The sequence below is a fragment of the Phacochoerus africanus genome, chromosome 4, assembly GCF_016906955.1.
Source record: "Phacochoerus africanus isolate WHEZ1 chromosome 4, ROS_Pafr_v1, whole genome shotgun sequence".
Classification (NCBI taxonomy): Eukaryota; Metazoa; Chordata; class Mammalia; order Artiodactyla; family Suidae; genus Phacochoerus; species Phacochoerus africanus.
This window is the reverse complement of record NC_062547.1, coordinates 46727854-46748453: the sequence shown is the minus strand read 5'-3', so window position 1 is coordinate 46748453 and position 20600 is coordinate 46727854. Positions and strand designations below refer to the sequence as shown.

The 20600-nt window shown below is 39.8% G+C and overlaps 1 protein-coding gene across 1 annotated transcript in view; it reads left to right on the top strand.

Annotated features, from left to right (window-relative positions):
• The window catches only part of SPON1 (spondin 1), a 335754-nt gene that overhangs the window by 15728 nt on the left and 299426 nt on the right, over nt 1-20600 (top strand). The window contains exon 2 of the mRNA XM_047776237.1: nt 4917-5023. Coding sequence (XP_047632193.1) covers nt 4917-5023 — 107 coding nt within the window. The remainder of the gene's footprint in view (nt 1-4916; nt 5024-20600) is intronic.

The following is a 20600-nucleotide window of genomic DNA, read 5'->3' as shown; positions in this document are numbered from 1 at the left end:
ATTCAATGACTACAATTTATGTAACCATTCCTGCTGATGGTCATTGGAGTGCTTCCAACTGGGTGCTATTAGAAATAGTGTTACTATGAGCATCTTATAGGTGTGGTTTGGTTCACATATGTCTGCATTTCTGTTGATTTAGGGCTGGCAGTACTGGATCATAGAAGATAGGTATATATACTCAGCTTCAACAAATGCTACTGAAGAGTTTCCCAGGAAAATTGCTCATTTTCACTTCATCAATAGTGTGTGAGCATTCATTCCAGTTAACAACATTTGATAATGTGAATCCTTTTAACATTAGACAATGCAGTAGTATTTTACTTTGGGTTTCATTTTTATTTCCCCATTGGCTAGTGTGGCTAAGTGCCTTTTTGTGTGTTCATTGGTCATTTGGCCACCTTCCTTTGTGAAGTATTCGTTCATGGGATTTTCCTTTTTTTTTTTTTCCTTTGGGCTGTCTTTTTCTGATTGATGTTAGAGTTCTTTATATATTTGGATAAAAGTCAATTTCTGGTTAAATGGATTACATATACCTCCTTCCACACCGTGGCTTGCTTTTTTAAAATAGTGTCTTTTGATAAGCAAAATTTTGATATAATTGCATTTATACATCTTTATTGTCAGGGTTTTTTTTTGTTTTTTATTTTTTTGGGTTTTTTTTGCTAACATCCTGTTTAAAAACTCTTTCCTACTCCAAGATCATTCTAGTTGTCACTGAAAATGCCTTCTTTCCCTCACTGTTATGCAGTGCATCCTTAATCATAAATCAAGTTTACATATATTTGTGGAGTTTTATCTGGACCTCAAACTGTTGAGTTGGCATATTTTTCTTTCCTTGCTATTGTACACTGGCTTAACTTCTGTAGGTGCACTAAGCCTCGATATCTAGTAGAATAAGCCGTCCAACTGTGCCCTTCTGTTTCAAGATTGCCTTAGATATTCTTGGCCCTTTGTATTTTCACGTAAATTTTAGAATCGACCTGTCACCATCACAGAAATCATGCTGCAATTTTAATTTAGGTTGCACTAAATCTGTAAATCCATTTGAGAAGAATTGACATATTTATAACACTGAGTCTACCAGCCCATAAACTTGATTTAATAAATATAATTACACATCAGCTCTGTGCTAATCACTGTGCTGAGCTAAGATGTGGTTCTTGCCTTTGAAGGACTTATAAATATGTAAACAAATACACGTAAAATGTAACTTGATGTGATCATCTCATCATTGATAATAATAAGAACTAAGGTTTATTAAGTGCTTGTTAATCTGCCACAATTTTAAGAACTTCAGTGTGTTATTTATGCTTTACAGTGATACTTTGAGGTACATGCTGGTATTAGGCCCATTGCCTAGTTTTGTTTTTTATTTTTTGTTTTTGTCTTTTTAGGGCCGCCCCTGTGGCATATGGAGGTTCCCAGGCTAGGGGCTGAATTAGAGCTGTAGCCACCAGCCTAGGCCACAGCCACAGCCATGTGGGATCTAAGCCATGTCTGCAACCTTTTCATCACAGCCCATGGCAACACCCAGTCCTTAACCCATTGAGTGAGGCCAGGGATCAAATCTGCATCCTCATGGATGCTAGTCAGGCTTGTTAACCTCTGAGCCATGATGGGGACTCCTGCCTAGGTACTTTTAGTCTTAACAAGATCCAAGGGAAAAAAAGAGCCTGGGTCTTGATGGGAAAGTCAGAGGAAACATCACAGAAAAGGTGAAAATTTAGCTGATTTCTAGAGAAGTTTGCCTGGAATGAAGGCACTGGAACATTCCAGGCATATGAATAACAAATGGGAAAAAAAAAAAATACTGTAGGGTGAAATGATATGGCTTTTCAGGAAACTGCTGGGGAGTGAGTCCCTGGACTGAAACATAGCATAGCAGAGAATGGAAATGTGTTTGGTGAGCCTCTCCAGAGAGGCACAGTGTGTGGAGTTTGAGTTGTGGCCTGAAGCCAGGGACTAGCCTGCAGAGATTGACTGTCTGTCTTAGGTTGGCTTCCCCAGAAGCAGATATTATTCATTTTCTAGGCCTCCTGTGTATAGTACCAGAAACTAGCGGCTTAAAACAACAGAAATGTATTTGCTCACAGTTCTAGAGGCTAAAAGCCGGAAATCAAGGTGTCATCAGCATTGGTTCCTTTTGGAGGTTCTGAGGCCGCTTCTTCCATGCCTCTCCTAGCCTCTGGTGACAATCCTCACCATTTGTTCGTTTGTAGATGCCTCACTCCAATCTCTGCCTCTGTCATCTCCTGGCCTTCTTTCATGTGTGTCTCTTCTTCTAAGGACGTGGGCCATGTTAGATGTAGGGTCACCCTAATCTGGTAGGATCTCATCTTAACTAATTACATCTGCAAAGACCCCATTTCCAAATAAGCTCACATTTCCCAGGAACCTGGAGTTGGTACTTTAACATATGTTTGGGAAGGACACAATTTAACCTATAACAAACCCCCAGGTGAAGATTTACGTGTGAGTGACTTGTTGAGGAAGTCCTCCCAGGGAAGCCAATAAGGGAGTAGGGAAGGGAGACGGGAGGAAGAAGCCTTGAAGCCTTGCCAGGCCATGACCCCAGGTTGGCTCTGACCCTGCAGGGCCATTTAAAGGTGTCAGTTACCTCTCAGAATTGTCCTCATCAGATGCAAGGGAGCTGGGCCTTTCATATTAGGGCAGACTCTAGTGACCTGAGGCCAGTCCTCCAGGAACGAGCGACAAGTGTTGGCTGATAAAAGCAAAGGCACATCAGAACCAGGGTGTTACAATGGTGAAAAGGAATTTGCCATGATCTGGGCAGGGAACCTTTACAGTCTGCTCTGTTTCCTCTGCTCCCCTTCCTCCAGTTTTGTGTAGAATGGGCCTGAAGGTCCACCCTATCCAACCCCACCCTAGATAACCTCAGACTGAGGCGGGGCTCTCTCTCTGACCCTCAGAGACCCCAGTTTTCCCCCCTGACATCATAACCATCATTTTCTTTGTTTCATTGCCAAGCACCCCACATCTCCTGCTCTTCTTTACTTCACTGTGCTTTTCTCTCATTCATTCTTCCTTACTTTCGATCTGACCTTTTATAGATGTCAGTAGCCAATCAGAATGTACCTTTACTTTTGTTGGGATGAACTGACCAATCACAGCATGAGATATGCAATCTTTGTGTCTCCAATTCTTTCTCTGAGATATAGTGTTGATGGCTCAGGGACCATGGCTGCATTGCCCTAGTGTTTATAGTTTTTGGGTTTTTGAGATGTTTCATTTTCTGGACTGAAACTAGAAGACTAAATGCCTCTCCCCAACAGGGGGTTGCTTATCAGAATCCCATAAATATTATAGGTTCGATGAACTGATTCTTAAATTTTGAAAACATAGTCAATCCTTATGGAATACGCACATTATGGGTGTTGCTATATATACTCAACATGTGTAACAATGGGTGGGGACTTAAACTGGGGAGGGAGCCAGACCCTCAGGCTGCCTCTGGGTGGTCTTACTACTGCGAGGGTGTCTGTTGACATTTCTGGGTCTTTGCTTCCTATCTGTGCAATTGGAAGTTTGGAGTGGAAGATTCTCAAGATAGCTCTAATAGTCTCTAATTTTATGTTTAAAGAATCTTAGCACTTTCATGTAGGCAGTAAGGTAATTTAAACCTCAATTTACATCAATTTCAAGAAACTTGAATTGAGTGTCTGTCTCTTTAGATGCCAGACTCTGTGCTAGGTGATAGGGATACAGAGAGGATTAAAACCCAGTTCCTCTCTAGCATTAACTCAGAGTTCCTGGGAGAAGGCTGCTAAAAAGAAAATTGCAATCCGGTGCAAAAACTGCAATAAAGGGCTTCCATCTCAGGAGACTGGAGCTACAGTGGGAAGGGTGAACATCACTGCTAAGATCCTTGAGCTTAATTTCAATGAATATCTTGTTCTCTAGGTAGATGCAGGAAGGAAGAGTTTAATGTAGGTTCATAACTCCAACTGCTGTAATAAACTATCTCCTACCATATAAGTTTACTTCCACTTTATGCAAAGTATAATATGAATGTTTCTGGTCCATGAGTGATTAATTGTGTGGTTATTCAGAAACCCAGTTTCCTTCCATCTTGTGGCTCCACCATCCTTCTCCTGGGGCATCAGAGTCCTTTGCTGGTTGTCCTGCATTCAGCAAACAGAGATGGGAGAGGAAGAATGAATGGAGAATCATGTAGAAAGTTAGGATGGGCCAGGCAGGAAGTGGCATGCATCATGTCTGTCTATCCTTTCTACCATCAGGACTGGGGCACAGACAGACCTAACTACAAGGGATGATGGGAATGTGATCTAGCTGTGTATCCACAAGAAATCGGAAATGTGTTTTGCAAAACACACAGCAGTCTCTGCCACAAAGGGCATCCTACTGGAGTTTGTGCTGAGAGCAGCTGGATTTCTCTTGGGCCAATCCATGAAAGGGTAACATTAGGTAACTCTCAAGACTGGAGTTGCTAACCAGGGACTATTTTTATCAGATTGTGGTTACCAGGAGAGAGCTCATCTCAGCCTTGTTTGATTCAAGAAATATATCCAATCTCTTGGGATAGACCATGATGGAAGATAATATAAGAAAAGAAATATGTCTCTGTGTGTGTGTATTTTTTTTTTTTTTTTTGCTGCATAGCAGAAACTGGTACAACACTGTAAGTCAACCCACTATTAAAATTTAGAAAATATGTAAAAAAAAATTTCCCAAGTGAAATCTCAGTAAAGGCATTTATCAGGTTCTGAAATGTGAGAGGGAGCTGGGTGGGGAAGGTGAAAGTTCACTGCTCAGTGGAATGAGCCTTTCCCACTGTCAACTGTCCCTTGCAACCCACAGGTCTGGGATGTTGGAGAACAAATGGAAGCCAGCTGATTCTCATGCTTATCATCTGCTTTCTTTTTTCTCTGCAGTGACACTATCAGCAGCCCCTCCCTCCTACTTCAGAGGATTCACATTAATTGCCCTCAAAGAGAATAGAGAGGGTGATAAAGAGGAAGACCATGCTGGGACCTTCCAGGTAAGACCCCTTCTCGGTTTATCCAGTGACCCTTGTCGCCTTGCAGGTAGAAGCCCAAGTGAAAAGTGGGCGGGGGTACTGAGGAGGCTGAGGGAAAGGAAGGGGGCAGTTGTCTGAGATGGCACCTCATGCAATGCCCTTGATCATTGGCCAGGGAGCCAGAGCCATAGAAAGACCCATAACGGAGCAGGCAGCAAATGGCTCAAGTCTACCTTCAAGCCTTTTGGGTTGAGCACCAGGCAGGGCTCTTCTGGGGCTTATGGAGCCTTTGGGCAGCAGATTGTCCAGCATGGTGAGAGCTCCCAGAACACTGGCGAGGCCTGGCTGTTTTTCCTATGCAGCCGTTTCATGATTGACTGGCAATTCTCAAGTGTAAATGGAACAAGAGCTCAGGATGGCCAGACTGCAGGGAGTTCAAAGCACAGGAGAAGGACTATTAAAGGAATGAAGAGATTGATTTATGAGGGACGATTAAAAGAATTAAACATGCTTTGCTTGGCTAAATGAACAGGGCTGAGTTTAAGAGGTGGTAATGGTCTTTAAATGTCAGTCTGCGCAGAGCCGCCTCCTCCAGGGGTGCTTCGTTTGACTTTGGACAAAAGGGCACAGCAAGACGAAAGTGGGTCAGGAGAAGAAAGGGAATCTCAAAGGCAAGGGCCCTGACAGTGAGTCATATTTCACAGGGGAATATTCTTCCAAAGGCAGTGGCGGGAATATCACCCCCTCTCAGAGCTTTAGAAAGCAGCCAGCGAGTTGTCAGAACATGTCCCAGAAGGACTGGGGCGATCCTAGGAGGAGGCCTGGCCAAATTTCCTGGAACCATTTCTCATTTCCAGTTTCCATTGTTCTGGAATCCATTTTGGTCTGGCATTTGCAAACTCAAGAAAAAAAATCTTAAGAATACTTATACCCATAGCTGCTGCTGGGGACTCTGGTACCATTTGTGGGTTCCACAGAGGACCATGTCCCCAAAATAACTTCCCCCTCCAAAGACATCTTTTAACCCTTTGTGGCCAGGTTGTAATTTTGAATCCTGTGATTTTTTTTTTGTTTGCCACACCCATGGCATGTGAAAGTTCCCAAGCCAGGGTTCAAACCCGTGCCACAGTTGTAGCCTGCACTACAGCTGTGGCAATGTCAGATCTTTAACCTACTGTATCACAAGGGAACTTCCTGAATCCTGTAATTAAAAAAAAATTGTCTAGTGTTTAGGTTTCTGGGTTTCTGGTCTAGTGAGACTGTTAATTCCATGCTCATTATAATGTCCTTCTATGGACCTACATGGTAGGAACTTTCTTGGCATGTATCTGAAGGAGTTACCCAATAACATTAAGGATGCCTTAGGTATTTGTTGGGTACTTATAATATGCCAGGCACTTGGTTAAGTGCTTAAGCTTATCTTGGTTGATCATATCTTAATTTAATTAGTTGACTTCATCTTACTTTAATTCTCAAAACAACCAAGTAGACAGGAACTATTATTGCTATTTTATAGATCAGGAAAATGGAAACTGGAGAGATTAGATCAACTTGCCTAAAGGGCTAGTAAGTGGTAAGGCCAGGCTTTTCTATTAGGTGTCTGAGTCCAACAACTAAATGGCTTCCTTATAGTACTGAACAAACTCCTGGCATGGGTGTGTTTGGACAGTGCATCAGCAAGGATGTCATTAAAGGGAAAGGAAGATCCATGCATGCATTCAGTCCACAAAGTGCTAAAATATATTCCCCTTGTTCTCGTTGTGCTAATTTACTGGAAGGTGTGAATGATTTATCACATGGGGGCAGCTGAGAGATCTAGCTACCTGAGTGTCAGGAAGGGAAAAGTTCTAAGAGGGGAAAATGTGGGGGATTGGGGGGGGGGTGTAATCTTCATATTCACCCAAACAAAATTTATCTGCTTTAAAATGATGCTTAGAAGTATGTACCCCAACAAGTAGAAAGTGGGGACTTGAACAGACATGTGTACACTCATGTTCATGGTCGCATGATTCACAATAGCCAAAAAGCAAAAACAACCCACATGTCCGTGGATGAATGAATGGATTAAAAAAAAATGTGGCATATACAGAGTGGAATATTATTCACCCTTGAAAAGGAAGGAAACTCTGACATATCCTCTAACATGGATGACCCTTGAAGACATTATACTAAATGAAATGAAATAAGCAGCCTAAAAATGACAAATATTGTCTGTTGCCAATTATATGAGCTACATAGAGGAGTCAAATTCACAGAAACAGAAAGAATGGTGGTTGCCTGGGGATGTGGAGGAGGGGGAAACTGGAAATTAATGATGAACAGGTGTGGAGATTCAGTTTGGGAAGATGAAAAAAGTTCTAGAGATAAATGGTGGTAATGCTTGCACAACACATGAGTATACTTAATGCCATGAGCTGTATACTTAAAAATGGTTAAAATGGTAAATTTTATATTAGGTGTATTCTGATACACACACACACACACACACACACACACACACACGATGCATGAGTTATTTTAATTCAATAACTTGATAATCCTGTCCAACTCGCTGTTGTTTCTGCTTGGCTAAATCTTGGTCTTTGCAAGCAATTGGGAAATACAGGGCTCTACTCACAGTGGGCAGTGAATAAATATTTGTTGAATGGATAAATGAACAAATTATTTTTTCTATAAATCAGGCCTATTTGAGATTTTTCCCAAACCCCTATCTCTCTCTCTCTTTTTTTTAATTGTTATTTCCCCAAAACAATTTTTTTTCTACTGTACAGCATGGTGACTCAGTTACACATACATGTATACATTCTATTTTGTCACATTATCATGCTCCATCATAAGTGACTAGACATAGTTCCAAGTGCAGGATCTCATCACTAATTCATTCTGAAGGCAATAGTTTGCATCTATTAACCCTAAGCTCCAAGTCCATTCTACTCCCTCCCCTTCCCCCTCAGCAACCACAAGTCTATTCTCCAAGTCCATGATTTTCTTCTCTGTAGAAAGGTTCATTTGTACCATATATTAGATTCCAGATATAAGTGATATCCTATGGTATTTGTCTTTATCTTTCTGACTTACTTCACTCAGTAGGAGAGCCTCTAGTTCCATCCATTTGCTGCAAATAGCATCATTTTGTTCTTTTTATGACTGAGTAGTATTCCATTATGTTTATATACCACATCTTCCTAATCCAATCATCTGTTGATGGACTTTTGGGTTGATTCCATGTCTTGGCTATTGAGAATAGTGCTGCAATGAACATGTGGGGGCATGTGTCTTTTTTAAGGAAAGTTTTGTCCAGATATATGTCCAAGAATGGGATTTCTGGGTCATATGGTAGTTGTATGTATAGATTTCTAAGGTACCTCCATACTGTTCTCCATAGTGGTTGTACCAGCTTACATTCCCACCAACAGTGCAGGATGGTTCCTTTTTCTCCACACCTCCTCCAGCATTTATTATTTGTGGACTTATTAATGATGGCCATTCTGACTGGTGTGAGGTGGTACCTCATGGTAGTTTGGATTTGCATGTCTCTAATAATCAGGGATGTGGAGCATTGTTTCAAGTGCTTGTTGGCCATCTGTGTATCTTCCTTGGAGAAATGTCTATTCAGGTCTTTTGCCCATTTTTCCATTGGGTTGTTGGCTTTTTGCTGTTGAGTTGTACAAGTTGCTTATATCTTCTAGAGATTAAGTCCTTGTCAGTTGCATCATTTGAAACTATTTATTCTGTAAATTGTTTTTTTGGTTTCTTTTTGGTTTCCTTTGCTGTGCAAAAGCTTGTCAGTTTGATTAAGTCCCATTGGTTTATTTTTGCTTTTATTTCTATTGCTTAGGGAGACTGACCTGAGAAAACATTTGTAAGGTTGATGTCAGAGAATGTTTTGCCTCTGTTCTCTTCCAGGAGTTTGATGGGGTCTTGTCTTATATTTAAGTCTTTCAGCCATTTTGAGGGTTTTTTGTTTTTTTGTGTGTGTGTGTGTGTATGATGTGAGGGTGTGTTCTGGTTTCATGGATTTGCATGTATCTATCCAGGTTTCCCAGCAATACTTGCTGAAAAGACTGTCTTTTTCCCATTTTCTGTTCTTAACCATAGGTGTCAGGGTTCATTTCTGGGCTCTCTATTCTGTTCCATTGGTCTGTCTGTCTGTTTTGGTACCAGTACCACGCTGTCTTGATGACTTTGGCCTTGTCATAGTGCCTGAGGTCTGGGAGAGTTATGCCTCCGCTTGGATCTTGTTCCCCAGAATTGCTTTGTTAACTCAGGATCTTTTGTGGCTCCATATAAATATTTGGATTGTTTGTTCTAGTTCTGTGAAAAATGTCATGGGTGACTTGATAGGGATTGCGTTGAATCTGTAGATCGCTTTGGGTAGTATGGCCATTTTTACAATATTACTTTTTCCAACCCAGGAGCATGGAATATCTTTCCATTTCTTTACATCCACTTAAATTTCCTTGATTAATATTTTATAGTTCTCAGCATGTAAGTCCCTTACTTCCTAGGTTAGGTGTATTCCCAGATATTTGATTTTTTGGGGTGAACTTTAAAAGGTATTGTATTTTTGTATTCCTTTTCTAGTATTTCATCGTTAGTATACAGAAATGCAACTGATTTCTGAATGCTAATATTTTATTCTGCTACTTTGCTGAATTTGTTGTTCAGTTCAAGTAGTTTTGGGGTTGAGTCCTTAGGGTTTTCTATGTATAGTATCATGTCATCTGCATACAGTGACAGTTTTACCTCTCTCTTCCTATTTGGATGCCTTTTATTTCTTTCCCCAAACCCATATCTCTTTATACATCCTCCTTCTCTCCTTCTCTTGGAGTTTCTGACATCCTTTCTTGTTCTACCACAGAGGTTCTCAGAGCGTGGTCCTTGGACCAGAAGCATTAGCACTACCTGAGAACTTGTTAGAGGTACAGAATCTCATTGCTGTATAGCACAGGGAACTATATCTAGTCACTTTGAATAGAACATGATGAAGGATAATGTGAGAAAAAGAGTATATATATTTGAGACTGGGTCACTTTGCTGTACTGCAGAAATTGACAGAATATTGTACATCAACTGTAATTTTTAAAAATTAAAAAAAAATCTCAAGCTCCACCCAGACCTACTGAATCAGGTCTGTGTTTGAGCAAGCTCTCAGAGTGAATCCAATGTAACTGAGTTTGAGAACCACTGTTGAAATGAGAAATGGATCCAGCCCATCCAAAGTGAATTCCTCCATCCTATATCAACATATCTGCTGTTTGAGCCCTAGAGGGATCAAAGTGGGAAACACACATGAAACATGCCTAGCATTGATAATAATTCTTGTGTGCCAGATACAGTTTTCAGTGGTTTACATTTATTCACTCATTTAACCCTCAGAGCAGCACCAGAAGATAAGTGTTATTGTTCTGTTTTTCCCAGATGAGGAAATGGCACAGAGCAATTCATTAACTCTAAAGGTCTTTCAGCTCTAAGTGATAAAGCTGGGATTCAAACCCAGGCAGTCTGACTCCAGATCCCTGCTCCCAACCACGTACACTGTCTCTCAATATGTATGTGTTAAGTGAAAAAGTGAGAATCTATTATGACTTTTTTATGGTAATAGTCTCTATGCCAAGAGCTTTATATTCCTTGTCCTAATTAATTCTCATAACAACACTGTGAAGGCAGGATGGTTATTCCCATTTTCCAGATGATGAAACAGAGTCTCCAAGGGTTTAAGTAAATTGACCAAAGTAATTAAACATCTGTGGCATAGGAGGTGGGTGGAAGGTGGAGGGAGAAGGGACCCTGTGCTGGTGATTTTCTCACACTCATCTCCCCAGCCCTGCCCTGCCCTTGTGCATTAATTAAACTCTTTACTTGTATACTCAGTATCTCAGAAGTTACCTCTTCTGCTTCAGACACTGTGGTCTCTGTGCTTCCCCTCTTCCACTCTAGCATAAAAGTCATTCCTCTCTGTACCATATCTGTCATCTGTGGAGTCACTCATTTATTCATCAGTATATAGTAAGTGTCTCCCATGTGCCAGGCACTGGGGATACAAAGGGGAGAAAAACAGACATAGTTCTGCCCTCATGGAGCTCACAGCATCCTCCTTGTAACTGTGCCTTAGATCAACAGATGTGGCAAAAAGTCAGCAAGTCATCACTTGGAACATGAGCAGATGATCAGAAGCTGCAAATGCCAATGTAAATTTTAAAATATATACATAGCAATTAACAAATATTTAGATATACTTCTTTGTTCTCACCCTCACTCCAAATATGACAGCTTTGATGACTTAACACCAACAACAGAACTCTAATACCCTTTAAATGTGGGGAAAGATTACATGCTTAGTTCTAAAAGTGACTCTGAGAGTGGGTGATTTTGCTTCTAAATGAGAGAGCCCTTACACAGACAGCACAGACTCACCAGGTACAAAAGAAACGAGAGCAAACTTTAATGCCCCTTTAGACTCAGCAGGGAGGGAATGGGGCAGCTAGGAACAGGGAGGCAAGGGTTACAGCTTTCACCAGCCCAGCCAGAGGCCCAAAGAGGAGGAGGTGGGGCTCCCTCCTCTGCTTCCAGCTGCATGGTCCAGCGTGGCAGCTTTGGCACAGACTAGGGTGTCTGTCCCTGGCCTCCAGAAGGGAGAGACACGGGAGTCTCTTTGATGAGCTAGCTGGGTGTACTCATGGTTAATTGAAAGTGACAAGGAATGTAGCGGCTGGACTGCCTGTACAAAAGTAATCCACCAATCCTTTAAAATTCTCTTGCTAGTCGCTCCCTGGAATGCTCATGGCCCAGCCAACTAACTGGCTCTTTCTCCCTCCTCCTCCAGGTCTCTGCTCAGACATCCCTTTCCTGGGGGAATGGGGTGGGGGTGCTGCCCCATTGCCCTGTTTGAAACTTCAGTCCCCCTAAGCTGTATCCCTCGCCACCACTTAATATTTATCTGTTGCCTTTATTGCCACCTGACGTGCTGTCTGGTTCACTTGCTGACTTGAGTGTTATCTTTCACTTCTACTAAACAGTAAGTTCTAGGAGGCAGGGATCTGTGCCTGTCTTGTTTGCTGCTATATCCCAGCACCTCGAACGGCACCCTTCATGCAGTAGGCACTCAAATTTGGCAGAATTTTAAGCACAGTATTTGTACCAAAATTCAAGCTGCTAATTTATAATACCACTGTTTTATTTTATTTATTTATTTTGTATATGCATGGCTGGGCCCGTCACATGCAGAAGTTCCAGGGCCAGGGATCGAACTGGCACAACAGCAGTGACCCGAGCCACAGCAGTGACAACACCAGATCATTAACCACTAGGCCACCAGGGAACTCCAGCTGCTTTATTTTATTTTTAATTTAAGGCCTATGTGCATCAGCTAATTTAGGAAATAGTCTGCCAATCCAAGGAAAAAAGCCTCATTTTAAAAGCTGTTTGCCTGAGAAGATTCCTTATCAATACCACACAAACAAGTATCTTTCAATAATTAATTATTCCATATTCTTAATCACCTGTTTATAAACTATTTTCATTATCTCCTTATTAACAATACATATTTATTAGCACCTAAGGAGTTTTAAGCCATGTGAGGAGCTAAATGAGTTCTCAACACACTTTTCTAAAAACAAAATGCTATTGCAAGCATGTTCTGAGGAATTCTCTCTTAGTTTATAGGAAACCTTCTCTTGTTACGCTCATCTAAGCTTAATCATGACCATTATAAGATATTAGAATTTTCCAATCTGCTATTCACTGCTGTAAATGATGGAGTAAAAACAATTTCTTACATAAAACTTTTTTCCTTATTTGGTATTATTTTGCTAGAAGAGATTCACAGAAGTATAATTACAAATGCAAAGATATGGACATTTTTGGAGTTCCCATCGTGGCTCAGCAGTCAAAGAACCCCACTAGTATCCATGCAGATGCAGGTTCAATCCCTGACCTTACTTAGTGGGTTAAGGATCCAGTATTGCAGTGGCTGTGGCATAGGCCAGTGGTTATAGCTCTGATTCGACCCCTAGCCTGGGAACCTCCATATGCCGCAAGTGCAGCCTTAAAACACAAAAAAACCAAAATAAAAACAAACAAACAAACAAATGGAAAGATACAGACATTTTTATGTTTCTGATTGTATTTCACAGGTGATCTCTACCCCCAGGCACCCGCCCCCACCCCTACTCAATTTTCACTCCTTTCAGCAACTTGAATATGGGAATTCCATTCAGTAGCCATACCCACTGCTGTGAAGGGAAACATACAAACAGGACTGGGCATGACAGGATTTGGGCAGGTCAAATTGATAGACCAAATCCAGCAAGATGAAAGCTAATGGACAAACACAGAAAGTTGCCTCTTACATAGATCCAAATAACCAGTTGGATGCATACAAGGAGATTTGGATTTATGGCAGCATGTTAAACAACAGCAAAAATATCTTAGGGTTTTTAGTTGCCTGTGAATGAATTCAGAATGAGTCACTCATGAGATAGGACCCCAAAAAACTAATGAGGTCTTAGGCTGCATCTTGGGAGCCTGAACACAGGAGTTAGATTGTTTTGGGGGATTCTTAATCTGTCCTGAGAGAGCCCACAATATTCTCTATCTTTTCCTATTGAGTATATCTTTCTAATAAATGGATGTCACAGTATGAAATAGACAATGTTTTCTTTCATTCGTTTATTCAAATATTTCCATACCATTCATAGCACTCCGTACTATTCCTTTGAAGTGGTTATTCCAACTTATATATTTGTTTAGTATTTCTCTGCCCCACCAAATTGTAGGGTAAAACTATATCTACTTTGTTCACCAGTGTATTTCTATCAATTAGCACTGTGCCTGGTGGACACTCAATAAACATTAGCTGAGATGAACTAATAAAAGCACTAATTATCAGCTATGTAAAAAGCAGCATAATAGGCTCTGAGCATATTGAGATGAATAATTAAGGTCTAGTCACTGGTATTAATTAGGAGGTCAAGATCTGCTGCAGAACGTCTCAACCCTGATAGGCTAGGTACCCAGGTGGATGACAAAAATGGAAGAGCCTAGATATCTATTTTCTCAGATATTGGGTGGTCTCATCTGTCTACTGCAGGAAAATGCTGTCATTTCAGGGCAACGCTGTCATTTCCTACCTGTGACATCAAGAGATTTGTATAAAAAAAAACTATATTGCAGCATAGTGAGTGCTATAATTGCTGCATGTGTGCAAATAAAGCAATCATTTGCAGGAAGTGAGGAGTGAGTACTGATTTGGGAGAAGAGAAAATAGTTTTTAGAGACAATAATTATTTTTTTCTAATTAAGTATAGTTGACTTATAATATTGTATTTTAGGTATACAGCAAAGTGATTCAGTTGCATATATGTATATGTATTCTTTTTCAGATTCTTTTCCATTATAGGTTGTAATAAGATATTGAATATGATTCCCTGTGCTATACAGTAAGTCTTTGTTGTTTTATGTATTACAAATATATAATGTACATATAAAATCTGTTTTATAAATTGTAGTGTGTATCTGTTAATCCAAAATCCTATTTTATCCATCCCCCCTTCCCCTTTGGTAACCATAAGTTTATTTTCTATGTCTGTGAGTCTGTTTCTGTTTTGTAAATAAGTTCATTTGAATCATTTTTTTAGGAGTTCCCGTCATGGCGCAGTAGTTAACGAATCCGACTAGGAACCATGAGGTTGCGGGTTCGGTCCCTGCCCTTGCTCAGTGGGTTAACAATCCGGCGTTGCCGTGAGCTGTGGTGTAGGTTGCAGATGTGGCTCGGATCTTGTGTTGCTGTGGCTCTGGTGTAGGCTGGTGGCTACAGCTCCGATTCAACCCCTAGCCTGGGAACCTCCATATGCCACGGGAGTGGCCCAAGAAATAGCAATAACAACAACAACAAAAAAAGACAAAAAAAAAAGAGAAAAAATGAATCATTTTTTTAGATTCCACATATATGTGATATCATATGATACTTGTCTTTCTCTGTTTGGCTTGCTTCACTTAATATGATAATCCAGGTCATCCATGTTGTTGTAAATGGCATTATTTCATTCTATTTATGGTCAAGTAATATTTCATTTATATATATATATATATATATCACATCTTCTTTATATATATATATAATATATATTATATATATATATTATATATATATATATAATCACATCTTCTTTATCTGTTCATCTGTTGATGGGCATTTAGGTTGCTTCCCTGTCTTAGCTATTACAAATAGTGCTGCTATGAACATTGGAGCACATTTATCTTTTTGAAATAGTTTCCAGCTTTTCTGGATATATGGGATTGCTGGATCATATGGCAACTCTGTTTTTAGTTGTTTTATTTTTCTTTTTTCTTTCCTTTTTTTTTAGGGCTGCACTTGAGGCATATAGAGGTTCCCCGGCTAGGGGGCTGGCCTACACCATAGCCACAGCAATGCTGGATCCAAGCCACATCTGAGACCTATACCACAGCTCACACCAACGCTGGATCCTTAACCCACTCAGCAAGGCCAGGGATTGAACCCGCAACCTCATGGTTGCTAGTCAGATTCGTTTCGGCTGCACCACAACAGGAACTCTTCTATTTTTAATTTTTTTAGAGAACCTCAAGACTGCTCTCCATAGGGGCTGCAGCAATTTACATGCCTCCCAACAGGACAGAAGCGTTCCTTTTCTTCATTACCTCTCCAGGATTTATTGTTTGTAGACTTTTTGATGATGGCCATTCTGACTAGTGTGCAGTGATACCTTATTATAGTTTTGATGTGCATTTCTCTGATAATTAGCAATGTTGAGCATCTTTTTTTTTTACCTTTTATTTTTTTTCTACTGTACAGCATGGTGATCCAGTTACACATACATGTATGCATTCATTTTTCTCACATTACATGTTCCATCATAAGTGACTAGACAGAGTTCCCAGTGCTACACAGCAGGATCTCATTGCTAATGCATTCCAAAGGCAATAGTCTGCATCTATTAACCCCAAGCTCCAAGTCCATCCCACTCCCTCCCCTTCCCCCTCAGCAACCACAAGTCTATTCTCCAAGTCCATGATTTTCTTCTCTGTAGAAAGGTTCATTTGTGCCATATATTAAATTCCAGATATAAGTAATATCCTATGGTATTTGTCTTTATCTTTCTGACTTACTTCACTCAGTAGGAGAGTCTCTAGTTCCATCCATTTGCTGCAAATAGCATTATTTTGTTCTTTTATATGACTGAATAGTATTCCATTGTGTTTATATACCACATCTTATTACTCCAATCATCTCTCGGTGGACATTTGAGTTGATTCCATGTCTTGGCTATTGTGAATAGTGCTGCAATGAACATGCGGGTGCACGTGTCTCTTTTAAGTAGAGTTTTGTCTGGATAGATGCCCAAGAATGGGATTTCTGGGTCATATGGTAGTTGTATGTATAGATTTCTAAGGTACCTCCATACTGTTCTCCATAGTGGTTGTACCAGCTTACATTCCCACCAACAGTGCAGGATGGTTCCCTTTTCTCCACACCTCCTCCAGCATTTATTATTTGTGGACTTATTAATGATGGCCATTCTGACTGGTGTGAGGTGGTACCTCATGGTAGTTTGGATTTGCATGTCTCTAATAATCAGGGATGTGGAGCATTGTTTCAAGTGCTTGTTGGCCATCTGTGTATCTTCCTTGGAGAAATGTCTATTCAGGTCTTTTGCCCATTTTTCCATTGGGTTGTTGGCTTTTTGCTGTTGAGTTGTACAAGTTGCTTATATCTTCTAGAGATTAAGTCCTTGTCAATTGCATCATTTGAAGCTATTTTCTCCCATTCTGTAAGTTGTCTTTTTGGTTTCCTTTGCTGTGCAAAACTTGTCAGTTTGATTAGGTCCCATTGGTTTATTTTTGCTTTTATTTCTATTGCTTAGGGAGACTGACCTGAGAAAACATTTGTAAGGTTGATGTCAGAGAATGTTTTGCCTCTGTTCTCTTCCAGGAGTTTGATGGGGTCTTGTCTTATATTTAAGTCTTTCAGCCATTTTGAGGGTTTTTTGTTTGTTTGTTTGTTTGTTGTTGTTTTGTGCATGGTGTGAGGGTGTGTTCTGGTTTCATGGATTTGCATGCATCTGTCCAGGTTTCCCAGCAATACTTGCTGAAAAGACTGTCTTTTTCCCATTTTCTGTTCTTCCCTCCTTTGTCACAGATTAATTGACCATAGGTGTCAGGGTTCATTTCTGGGCTCTCTATTCTGTTCCATTGGTCTGTCTGTCTGTCTGTTTTGGTATCAGTATCACACTGTCTTGATGACTTTGGCCTTGTCATAGTGCCTGAGGTCTGGGAGAGTTATGCCTCCCGCTTGGATCTTGTTCCCCAGAATTGCTTTGTTAATTCAGGATCTTTTGTGGCTCCATATAAATATTTGGATTGTTTGTTCTAGTTCTGTGAAAAATGTCATGGGTGACTTGATAGGGATTGCGTTGAATCTGTAGATCGCTTTGGGTAGTATGGCCATTTTTACAATATTACTTTTTCCAACCCAGGAGCATGGAATATCTTTCCATTTCTTTACATCCACTTAAATTTCCTTGATTAATATTTTATAGTTCTCAGCATGTAAGTCCCTTACTTCCTAGGTTAGGTGTATTCCCAGATATTTGATTTTTTGGGGTGAACTTTAAAGGGTATTTTATTTTTGAGAGATGGGATTAATATGGTGGAATAGAAGGACTGGAGCTCAACATCTCTCCTAAAAACAACAAAATTCACAACTAAAGACTGAGCATTCTTCACCCAAATGGACCAGAAACCTTAAAAAAGATATCCTACTCCAGAAGAAAAAGAGGAGGACACATCAAGAGGTCACCACACCAAAAACGTACAAAAACAAAAAGACAGAGAAGTATAACTCAGATGAGGGAGAAAAGAAAAACCCCAGAAAATCAGCTAAGTAATAAGGAGATTCTCAGCCTCCAGGAAAAAGAATTTAGACTGTTGATGCTGAAGATGATGCAAGACATTGGAAATAAACTGGAGGCAAAGATGGATACCTTAGAGGAAACACTGAGCAAAGAGATACAAGATATAAAACTTAAACAAGAAGAGATGCAAAATACAATAACTGAAATAAAATATTCAGCAGAATACAGGAGGCAGAAGAATGAATAAGCGAGGCAGAGGACAGAATAGTGGAAATTAAGGATGTGGAACAGAAAAGAGAAAAAAGATTGAAAGCAAATGAAGAGAGTCTCAGAGAACTCTGGGACAACGTTAAATGCACCAACATCCGTATTATAGGGGTGCCAGAAGGAGAAGAGAGAGAGAAGGAGATAGGAAAAAATATTCCAAGAGATAATAGCCTAAAATTTCCCTAACATGGGAAAGGAATCACTCACTCAAATCCAGGAAGCACAACAAGTACCATATAAAGCAAACTCAAGGAGGAATACACCGAGACACATTAATCAAACTGACCAAAATTAAGGACAAAGAGAAAATCTTGAAAGCAGCTAGGGAAAAGAAACAAAAAACATACAAGGGAACCCCAATAAGGTTATCAGAAGATTTTTCAGCAGAAACTCTGCAGTCCAGAAGGGAGTGGAATGATATACTTAATGTGATGAATGGAAAAAACCTCCAACCAAGATTACTCTACCCAGCAAGGCTGTCATTCAGATTTGAAGGAGAAATCAAAACCTTCACAGATAAGCAAAAGCTGAGAGAATTCAGCAACACTAAACCTGCCTTAAAATAAATACTAAAAGAACTTCTCTAGGCAGAAAGGAACAAGAGAAGAAGGAAAGAAAAAAGAGCAACAAAAACGAATCCAAAGTAATTAATAAAATGGCAATAAGAACATACATATCAATAATTACCTTAAATGTTAATAGACTAAACTCCCCGACCAAAAGACATGGACTGGCTGAATGGATACAAAAACAAAACCCACACATATACTGTCTTCAAGAGACCCACTTCACTTCTAGGGACACATACAAATTGAAAGTGAGAGGATGGAAGAAAATACTCGATGCGAACAGGAATCAAAAGAAAGCTGGAGTAGCAATACTCACATCAGACAAAATAGACTTTAAAATGGAGAACATTTTAAGGGACAGTGAAGGTCATTACATAATGATCAAAGGATCAATCCAAGAAGAAGATATAACAATTTTAAATATCTACGCACCCAACATAGTTTCACCACAATATATAAAGCAACTGCTAACAACCTTAAAAGGACAAATCAATGATAACACAATAATAGTGAGGGACTTTAACATCCCACTTACAGATCAACAGACAGATGGACAGATCAACCAGACAGAAAATCAATAAGGAAACACAGGCCCTGAATGAAGCATTAAACCAGATGGACTTAATAGATATTTATAGGTCATTCCATCCAAAAGCAACAGAATACACATTTTTCTCAAGTGCACATGGAACATTCTCTAAAATTGATCACATCCTGGGCTACAAATCCAACCTCAGTAACTTTAAGAAAATTGAAATCATATCAAGCATCTTTTCCGACCACAACACTATACGACTGGAAATCAACAACAAGAAAAAAGCTGCAAAAAACACAAACACGTGGAGACTCAACAACATGCTACTAAACAACCAATGGATCACTGAAGAAATCAAAGAGGAAATTTAAAAATACCTAGAAGCAAATGACAACAAAGATACGACACTCCAAAACCTATGGGATGCAGCAAAAGCCATTCTAAGAGGAAAGTTTATAGCAATACAAGCCCACCTCAGGAAACAAGAAAAAGCTCAAATAAACAAGCTAACTTTACATCTAAAGCAGCTCGAGAGGGAAGAACAGACAAGACCTAATGTTGGCCGAAGGAAATAAATCATAAAGATCAGAGCAGAAATCAATGAAATAGAAACAAAGAAAACCATAGAAAAGATCAATGAAGCAAAAAGCTGGTTGTTTGAAAAGATCAACAAAATCGATAAATCCCTAATCAGACATATCAAGCAAAAAAGAGACAGGACTCAAATCAATAAAATTAGAAATGAAAAAGGAGAAGTAACAGTGGACATCACAGAAATACAGAGGATCATAAGAGACTAGTATATACAACTATATGCCAGTAAAACGGAAAACCTAGAAGAAATGGACAAATTCTTAGAAAAGTACAATCTTCCAAGACTAAACCATCATGAAATAGAAAAGATGAACGGACCAATCACAAGAACTGAAATTGAAACTGTCATTAAAAAACTTCCAACCAACAAAAGTCCAGGACCAAATGGCTTCACAGGCGGATTCCGTCAAACATTTAGAGAAGAGCTAACACCTATCATTCTGAAACTATTTCAAAAAATTGCAGAGGAAGGGATACTCCAAAACTCATTCTATGAGGCCACCATCACCCAGATACCAAAACCAGACAAACATACCACAAAAAAAGAAAACTACAGGCCAAAGCAAAAATCCTCTACAAAATACTAGCAACCTGCATCCAAGAATACATTAAAAGGATTGTACATCATGATCAATTGGGACTTATCCCAGGGATGCAAGGGTTCTTCAATATCCACAAATCCATCAGTGTGATACACCACATTAACAAACTGAAGAATAAAAACCATATGATCCTCTCAA